The sequence below is a fragment of the Sinocyclocheilus grahami genome, unplaced genomic scaffold (assembly GCF_001515645.1).
Source record: "Sinocyclocheilus grahami isolate Dianchi unplaced genomic scaffold, SAMN03320097.WGS_v1.1 scaffold24.1, whole genome shotgun sequence".
Taxonomy (NCBI): Eukaryota; Metazoa; Chordata; class Actinopteri; order Cypriniformes; family Cyprinidae; genus Sinocyclocheilus; species Sinocyclocheilus grahami.
The window spans coordinates 1487132-1497391 of record NW_015505203.1 but is presented as its reverse complement, the minus strand read 5'-3'; the positions used below and the strand labels follow the sequence as shown (position 1 = coordinate 1497391).

The 10260-nt window shown below is 36.0% G+C and overlaps 1 protein-coding gene across 1 annotated transcript in view; it reads right to left on the bottom strand.

Annotated features, from left to right (window-relative positions):
- The window catches only part of calb2b (calbindin 2b), a 10958-nt gene extending 8328 nt beyond the window's left edge, over positions 1-2630 (bottom strand). The window contains exons 1-3 of the mRNA XM_016248242.1: positions 2447-2630; positions 607-677; positions 225-314 (exon numbers count right to left, since the gene is read on the bottom strand). Of these exons, the coding sequence (XP_016103728.1) occupies positions 225-314; positions 607-677; positions 2447-2540 (255 nt within the window). The 5' untranslated portion in view covers positions 2541-2630. The remainder of the gene's footprint in view (positions 1-224; positions 315-606; positions 678-2446) is intronic.
- Between the last annotated feature and the right edge of the window lie 7630 nt (positions 2631-10260).

The following is a 10260-nucleotide window of genomic DNA, read 5'->3' as shown; positions in this document are numbered from 1 at the left end:
CCCCACCCTCCCCCCCCCCCCCGCCCTTCATCATTCCATCATCTCCTCGATAGATGCCACCTTCTGCCCTCTCCTTCAAGCCCTAATCTGCCCTCATTGTCCTCTTTCTATTTCTTCCTGGTGTTCCATGAATCTCAAAGAGTGGTTCTGCAGAATGTTCTCTCTACAGAGCTTCAAACCATTGCTATGGCTGTAGTCCAGCAGTGAAAAGGGGTGAAATTTACCTCTGACATCTCAATCTTCCCATCACCGTTCTCATCGAATTTTTGCATAAACTCTTTCATCCTGTCTTTGAATGAGACATTTGAAGGATCCTGAAAACCAACCAAACATGTCTGACATGAAAAACAGCACAAATAAAAACAATTTGTTTTCAAATAGCTAGTTCAACAGAAGTGTCACTTTATGTATAAAAAATATTTAAAGCCAGAAATTGCATTGACATTAGAAAATAGCAGCCAGATGGCATGTGCATTAAGCTAGATTAAACTAGACGTCTCGTTCTGTAGTTCTTGTGTGACATTCAGATCACCACTTATCAAGTACAGCTGCAGCTGATGTTTTTAACATAATTAACGAACATACACAATACTGTACATGACTCACCGCACTTTTCCTTGCTAGCTCGAGCTCACGAATGAAATGTTCCAGTTCCTTCCCTTCAATGCAGCCATTTCCTAGAAAAAAGAAGAACTTAAATTAATTTATTAAATTATGAGTTTAAATTGAACATCCAAGACACGCAGATGCGGCTCAACTGACATTCTCTGATGCAACTTGACAATCAGTCTCCCTATATTAATGAAATGAGGATCTAATATTAGTTCTTGTCTTGTTGATTTAAACTGCTGAAGGACAAAATGCAGATTATAGATAAATCAATCAGCTACAAAGAAACAATGCCTGGTTTATGCAGCGAAAAATATTGCATCTTATACACAGCTCTTTTTTAAAATTATCTAGTTAATTTGAACCTTTATTAATATTGATAATGGTTGTTAAAGAATAACTAATGCAGATGTTTCAATGTTTTCAATCTTAGGCTAAAAACTAACCTAAGATCGTTTGGTTGTCTTAGTGGCCGGGTCTCCCACCCTTGCCAGGCTGATCTGTTTGCTGGTTTTATAGAATTCTGGACACTTTCTTTAGCTGATCAGGCAGAAAGACCATCTTAAACCAGCTAAGACCAAGAAACTAGCTTTGGTAGTCTGTAACAACTTTTGATGGACATATGGCATTCCCATATATCTCATTTCCAAACTAGCCTAAACCAGTCTAAGATGGTTTGCTGGCCACTTAGCCAAGTCATGCATTCAGGAGGTCAGGCTGGGAGACCAGTTAATCCATCTGAAACCTGGGAGACCATCTTGACCAAAAGAAGACCAAAGTGGGAGGCCAGCTAAAACTATTTAAGACCAGCTTAAACCAACTGAGAACAGCAAACCATTTTAGGCTGGTTTACGACAATTTTTTGTTTTCTAGCAGGACCGACTCTCAAACCCCCGTCCATAACGTTTCATCTTCATAGTCTCTCAAACGCTGACACATAAATCAATTGCAAGGAAAGATTCCATTCCAGGGCGAAATCAATAATGCCAACAATGCCTGTGAGGCAAAATTTACCGAGCTGAGAAAAGGCGTGCCTAACGCTGAAAGAAGTTAACAGGGCGATAGCAGGCAATCATCCCACTGGCGCTTTTTCAATTTCCTTGAATAATTCAAGAATAGGCCTACGCTTGTGCGTAAAACTGCATTGCACTTCGCCTGAGGATTCCACTTGCGTTAGCGTCCCGCAAAACAAACAACCAGCTCAAAACGAGCAGACGCCTTACTTTTTCTGCAAGCAAAATATGAAACGGAATTCTGCAAATAAGAATCCTGACCTTTCAAAACAATCCCAAACTACGACTGTCCATTATATTCAAAAAGAGACTTTACGAAAAAAAAAAACAAGATTATAAAAAGCGAACGAGGCAACAGTTTAGCTGCTCGCATTTTTAAACGTGTAACTCAATGAACTGAGGAAACCAACATAGGTGTATGTGCGGTACCACAAAGAAATATCATGTAGTAAATGCTATTATTATACGAGTATAATAATAATAATATTTCATGTCTCTCTTTAAAAGTTTCATTTTTGACAAGAATACAGCAGATACAGTAGGCTACTTCTCTATCACCATATGAAGTGTTGGAACAGAGTGACTCTTCTATAAACATATTTTACATAGTATAGTAGGTTGTTGCTTAGATATTTTTTTTTATTCAAATTAAACTTTGCTATTGTAATTTTTCATTAAAAATACAGAATATATTTAATGTAAATTCAAGTTTAATTCACCGAAGACATCAATCAAATGTAATACAAAAATCACTTTGGATAAGTAATAGCCTCCTATGTAGGACTAGACTAAGAACGCTTTTCGTCCCGGGACGTTGCACTCACCGTCAGCATCGAATTTATTCCAGATGTCGAGAAACTGGGAAGCAGTGAGTTCCGCCAGGTGGAAAGGAAGGGGCTCTGGTGCTTTATTCGCCATATCTATCTTTTTTCTCTCCCCTCTTTTTTTCTAAGAAGCAAGTGTCCTGTCTTTGAAGCACTCCTCTAGCCCTATGCGAGTCACTGCAAGCAGCCTGACAGAGACGGCAGTTTTTAGCCCCCTCCGTAACTGCTGAAGTCTGCAGTTCATACACTCACCAATAGGCGACATCATATAGCGCGTTTAAAAGCAGCTTCAGCAGGCGAGCTCATTCAGATCCGCACTCTAGGAGCATCACAGCAGGATTATGGAAATTAATTCAAATGTTCACAAATCCCATGAGCTCGTACGCTTCTACTAGGAGAAAATAGCATCAAAGTTTCCTAAAGCATATTGACAGTGACCAACAATGACTGGAGTCGTTTAGAAAAAGATATTGAAGGCTTTATGAAACTTTTCAGTCAGTTCATGTACATGCTACATCTGTCTCTGTACATGAAAAAGAGTATTTTTACTCTACTTAAAAATACATTGATCATTATCCACATAGATAGATACGCTTCTTTATTTCAACAACTTATATTGTATGCTGAATATGTCTGATAAAACTGGTTTAGCAATAATGTTAGTGTGTTTTGTATGAATCTACAGGGGCTGCGGGATTTTCCTTTCCTGTCCACCATCCCCCCTTGCTCATCATCTTAACCAATGAACACATCAGGGAAAAAAAGAGAAAATGACACAGACACAGAATTAGTTTGGGAAAGCACTGGGATTAGCCTACAAGATGACAGGCGAAACTGCGAAGGCAAAATGGACAGGAATACACCATAACAAGCAATAAACAGTAATCTCAGTAAGAGATTGCGCATCAACTAAATGTAATTTCTGTCAATTACCAATCAATCTCACACACTTACTTGTCTCAACAGTTTGGACTCAAGGACTGCAGATCCTAGCTGAGTTGGTGAATGGTTTCTATGCGGCACTTCTTCATGATTACCTTTGAGAAGCCTGTTGTAATCTTGTATGACATTATTATTATTATTAGTGATGAGACACAACCTGCAGAAGGATATGCTGGCGAGCCCCGGCCTTGGAACTGCACTTATGCACTTAATGCCAGAGGCCAAAGGAGAGAAGAAGCATTTAAGAGATTAAAAAGGAGGAAGCAAGAAGTTTGGCATGATTATGATAAAGAAAAATATATTAACATGTTCAGAAGAATGAGGTTGGTAAGATTTAAAAAAAAATTTTTTTTTTAAATGTCTCTTATGCTCACCAAAGCTGTATTTATTTGATTACAAATACAGTAAAACAGTTTACAATTTATTAATTGTTTTCTTTTTTTAATAAATTTAAAATAGAGTTTATTCCTGTGATTGCAAACCTGAAGTTTCAACAGCCATTACTCACAGTTTTCAATCTTACATTTTCCTTCAGAAAATTCATTCTAATGTGCTAATTTGGTGCTCAAGAAACTTTTTTTGTTGTTGTTGAAAACAGTTGTGCTGCTTAATATTTTTTGTGGAAATCGTTATAGATATTTTCAGGATTCTTTGAGAAAATTTCAAAATTGAATATATTTAAAATAGAAATATTTTTAATGAGTTTTTAATGCCACTGTAATGCATCCTTGCTGAATAAAATAATTAATTAACATTCTCAAAATAGCATATTACACAATGTTCATTCAGTAAATCAAGCCAAAAATAAATATCTGAAATACAATAATAATAACAACAGATAAATATCTGCATGCAAATGACCAGATGCAGTTCCAAAAAATAAATAAAAATAATTATAAATAAATAATACACAAGAAGATTTCAATATCTAGGGTACTATTTCCCATAATCCAACTAAGTGACAGCGATGGCTGTCCTTCTGCCACCGCAAAACATGATCTGATGCAATAGATTGGCATGTCTCCAGCGTTAGAGCTCGGCAAAGAGAATCTCCCTAGAATCAGACGTACGATTCCATCTGCCAAATGTAGAATGTTCTCCATCTGATGTAAGGGATAATAAAGATTTTAGGCTATACAGTATTTTGGCAAGAACGCATGCGGAACACACATATGTGCTTTATCCTCTCCCAAGTCAAGATTAAGCTGTGCCACGTCTGCCATATTCATGTGATCTGTGATGAGCATGATGTCACCAACATTAAAGCACCTTCTACTGCATAAGTGACCATCAAAATTGTCACACTCAGCAAACTATGACACGCACAGGGAACCCACACTCATAATATGCACTCATATATGCATGCATGGGTGTATCAAGTCACATCACTTCAACTATACACTATGAAAAATAAAAGGTTCCAAAAAGGCTTCTACAAGACTACAACCTGATGCTTTTTAGAAAACCATCTATATACTGGTGCTTCAAAGAACCCAGGATGGCCTACTTTTGTTAATGGAAGATATTTACAACCAACATGCTGACCAGCATCCATCATTAATGCACTTTTATCTTCAAGCCATTGTTTCCAGATAAAATACAAGTCTTCTATCCATAACATTGCTTTCTCCAGTGAAAAAGTTGTCTGAATGAGGAGTGAAATATGCACAGATCAAGTACCGTTTACAAGCAAAAACAGTCCAAAACAATTCCAAAGAGAGACAGTTTTTCACTTTATAAGACATTAATGGGTAGATTTGAGGCATGTGGATTACTTGTGAATTTATTTGATATTTTTATCAGCTGTTTGATACTCACGTTCTGATGGCACCCATTCACTGCATAGGATCCATTGATGAGTAAAGTATGTGGTGCTAAATTTCTCCAAATCTGTTCCAACGAAGGAACAAACTCATCTACATCTTGGATGGCCTGAGGGTGAGTACATTTTCAGCAATTTTTTTTTATTGGGTGAACTATTCCTTAAGATACAGGAACAAACCATTGAAGAACCTTGTTTTAATTGCATAGTAGATAATACATGTTTGATTAATAAGGCAGAAAAGAGAGACAGAAAATGTGAGAGATTAAATGGATAGTTCTAAAAAATTTTCTCACCCTCATGTTGTTTTCGAACTCGTAAATTTCTATCTTTTGCTATACACAAAAGAAGATAATGTAGGTAACCAAACAGCCATTGACTTCTCTGTTTTTTTTTTCTTTTCTTCATACTATGGAAGTCAATGGCCACCACCAACTATTTGGTTACCAACATTCTTCAAAATATCTTCTTCAATGTTCAACAGAAGAAAGAAACTCAGACAGCTTTTGGAACAACTTGAGGGTTAGTAAACAATGACATATTTTTCATTTTTGGGTGAACTATCAGAGTTCTTAAGCCACAGATTTATTTCTCTGAGTTTAAATAACAAAGATTAAAAAGGTACAATTTAGTCAATCTTCTGCAAGAGTTATGTGTGCTGACTAAACAAAAACTGCCACTCAGAGTACTCAGACTGAAGTCCTAATAGTAATGGATGCATCCTCTCACACACACAAAGCAGTGGAATTTTCCAAATTACAGCTGGCCAGTTTTTCTCAGGAACAGGAGCATGTGCGCACACACTTTTACAGACATAGTGGTAGAGAGGGTGCATATATTTATACTGTCTGGAATATGTGTGTGTGTGAAAAGAAATGTTCTGAATGGGTATAATGAAAAAGACGAACATGACTGACTTTACCTTTCAACAAAAGTAGCTCTGCAAACATAACCTGCGTCTAATAAGAAATGTTGGATGAATTATTGAAACACTCCACAAAATAAAACACTTTATTTAATGAATCAGTGTCTTGGCATGCATTCTAGCTAACTCAGTGCTGAGACCACAGAGTTATGGAGGTTTCACCTGACAGACTAAAAGAGAGTAACATTAGAAAGAGGCCTTAACAGCAGTGGATTAAATGCTGAATGTGTGGCATATGTCAAGATTTCAGTGAGAGATATTATTGTGAATCATCTCAAATGCTGGGCAGCTATTAGTGATGTAATGTTTATACATCTATAAATGTGTGCCATTTCACTTTAGGCAGTATATTCCTCTATTACCGAGTTATTTTAGGAAAATATGCGTTCATAGAAACAGTTAAGCCGACAGTCCTCAACAGACATGCTGTAATGAGGCTTAGGGAGGAACATCCATGGAAATCCTATACTCCAACTGCGAGTCCATATTGATAGTTTATAAACCACTAAAGGCCTGCACAGCAGGTGGCTGTTGCAATTCTGTGTAGTGTGCAAAATTTACTCCAGTATATGTATTGTATTCATCAAGTCTTACTACATCAAAATGTTAATGCAACCCATACATGCTAACAAAGGTGCTTAGAGTTTCAGTCAGTCTCCCACCCTGGTCTGTTTGTAAGTTTTAGAGATGTTTGGGCATTTTTTCTTTGGCGAGGCTGAGAGACCAGCACAAACCATCAGTCTAAACCTCTGAAGACCAGCAAATTGTTATTTTGTAATTTGTTATTGTTATTTTTTAACAATATTTGTAGATTTTAAAAAAAAGTGAAAGTGAAGTGATGTGTGGCCAAGTATGGTGTCCCATACTCGGAATTTGTGCTCTGCATTAAACCCATCCAAGTGCACACACACAGCAATGAACACACACACACCCGGAGCAGTGGGCAGCCAATGCTGCGGCGCCCGGGGAGCAGTTGGGGATTCGGTGCCTTGCTCAAGGGTCTCACCTCAGTCGTGGTATTGAAGGTGGAGAGAGTGCTGGACCGGAGACTCGAACCCGACTCAAACCGACTCTCTATCCATTAGGGCACGACTAAAAAGGAAGTTGTCATGCAAAAATGGCAACACAGCAATACAGTTTTGCAATCATTATGTAAAATATATTTGACTGTAGAATTCTACAATTTATCAATCAGAATTATTCCACGGACAGAAAGGTGTAGAACAGTCTTTAGTTGCGAAATAATTTTTATCATAAATTGTACTGACAAAATTTATGTTAAGTTAAGATTCTTTCTAAACTGTGAAAATTCTAAAAAGACTTTTCAAGATTTCATTTCGACCTGCTGTCTTTCACTTTTTGTTTTGTGTGTGTATTGGTGTACTGGTTTAGATGTAAACTGGATGAAACCGTTAAACGTGTATACTGTTGGATGTGAATAGAGTTGGGAGATTAGTGGAAATCCACAGATCAGATGCAGATGCGAGAACAGAATTCTCACTCCTGCTGTGCAGAAATCCATCCACACAAAAATAATCACAGTTGATAAGAACAGAGTTCCTCCCATCCAACAAATGAGAAGACAACATAATCCCAGTGTGGGCATGATAAGAGAACTTCAACTGAAGCATTTGTCAGATATGTGCAAAAACATTTACCTTCATGAGACTAAGACGGTGCCTCTTCAAGTACAGTATGTGTAGACATTTCCATAAACACATTTCTGGTCTGAAAAATGGACATACAGGTGCATCTCAATAAATTAGAATGTCGTGGAAAAGTTCATTTATTTCAGTAATTCAACTCAAATTTTCTGTTAACATGCTTGGATACAGCACTCTTTGAACAGCCAGCTTTTTTGGCAATGATTGTTTGTGGCTTACCCTCCTCGTGAAGGGTGTCAATGATTGTCTTCTGGACAACAGTCAGATCAGCAGTATTCCCCATGACTGTTTAACCTAGTAAACCAAACTGAGAGACCATTTTAAAGGCTCAGGAAACCTTTGCAGGTGTTTTGAGTTGATTAGCTGATTGGCATGTCACCATATTCTAATTTGTTGAGATAATGAATTGGTGGGTTTTTGTTAAATGTGAGCCAAAATCATCACAATTAAAAGAACCAAAGACTTAAACTACTTCAGTCTGTGTGCATTGAATTTATTTAATACACGAGTTTCACAATTTGAGTTGAATTACTGAAATAAATGAACTTTTCCACGACATTCTAATTTATTGAGATGCACCTGTAGGTTGTTCTCTTTTGTTGGATCACTCAGTTGGAATCACATCTGCCAACATAAAAAAATTATAATTCAGATAACTCGTAGCCCTTGGCTCAGACTTAACTATTATTTGTCAAAACCTTTTTTGCTTAGAGTGAACACTGAAACAGTCACAATATTTATTAAGGAAAAGGAGCAAATGCATACCAAACAAAACTTTGTTGGCCAGATTATTAGTTATTTTTTAATGTTCTACAAGAGAACTAGGCCTGTCATGATAACAAGTTTTTGTTGTGCGATATATTACCCCAGAAATAATTGCAATAAGCGATATTATTGTCATTTTAAAGACCATTTTATGCCACTGAATATATAATCATTATGTAACAGCATAATAAATCAAGAAGGCCTACACACTTCCAAATGACAACAAACTTTTAATTCCTAAGAATATTTAGATCATGGAAATTAAGTATCAAAATATTAGATACTTTAAAAAACCTGAATAAATAGCAAATAAACATTTTCTAACAAAAAGTGCAATTATAATAAGAAAAAAAATTATGGAGATTTTTCCATCTACAGATTTTCCCCTGACCTTCTTTTCTCTGTAAATTAAGGGTGCACACTATTGCTGAAAAACACAATCACTACTCAGCAGTCAGATGTCCATATGCACAAAGGCACAGATCCCTAAACAAGACCATATCTGCAGATGAAACTTTGTTTGTAGAAGCTTTTTTTTTATTTGAACTAGCTCCTCATGACTACACCACGTTATGTACGAGAAGCTGCAAAAGACACAAGCGCAAGTGGAATGTAAAAAACATGGTGACATTAATTTAAGTAAATATAATGGGCGATATATTGCGTCACCAAAAATGATTGAGGTCATGTACATATATTGTGCGATAAGTCGATATATTAATTATTGCGACAGGCCTAAAGAGAACACCAATCAACATTGGCAAACTAGTAAACTGCATACATTTTTTTGACCCTGCGGGTAAATTATTTTTACCACTTGTCTTTTATGTATAACCACCATTGTGATGCATTTTTATGTACTTCTACCAATGTCAATCAATCAATCAATTTTAAAAATCTCTAGATAAAGGTCCTAAATTCTAAACCAATATTGACATTTTGGTCTTTTACTTGTAAACTATTTGGGGCAGTAATGATTTTTTATTGTACCTGCCAACATTTTCACTAGCCCCACTGCAAACGAAACAGTTCTCCAGAATCAGAACCAGAATCAGTTTTTATGTTTTCCAATGCATTTTTATATTTGCCATAAATATTTGTATTTTTCATGGTTTCTTTACAAAACATTTTATTCACTAAAATTTTTTTTTTTTTCAGAAAACATGCAACAAACTATAATTGTTGAGAAAGCAAAAGAAGAAAATAGATTTGCATTACAGATTTCAGCTATACTGTAACTCCATTAAATCATAAACACACTTTTTTTTTGGAATTGGAAAACAACGCTATACAATACAAAAGATTAATAACTGATTTTATGTTTTTTTTAACAAAGTCATAATGAATACAATTGCACACAGTTGTCAAATGTATATATGATGTATTCCATATATAAATATAACTAGACATTATGTGCATATAGTCCCATTATACCTCAAACTCTGATAACAGTTTCTGTTAGTTATTTATGGTAACAACTGGATATTTTCATGAAAACACTCCATATATGCATTAAAGAAAAGGATTTAATAAATGAGCCAGGACAGACAAATTGATCAAGGCAACACATATCATTTCAAGTGTTAACATAAATACTAAAATAAACATTTTGAACTGCACATACTGTCATATGCAGTCATATGAAGCACATTCAAGATTAAAGAAAGTTATTCTCCCCAGTATAAATATATAAAAC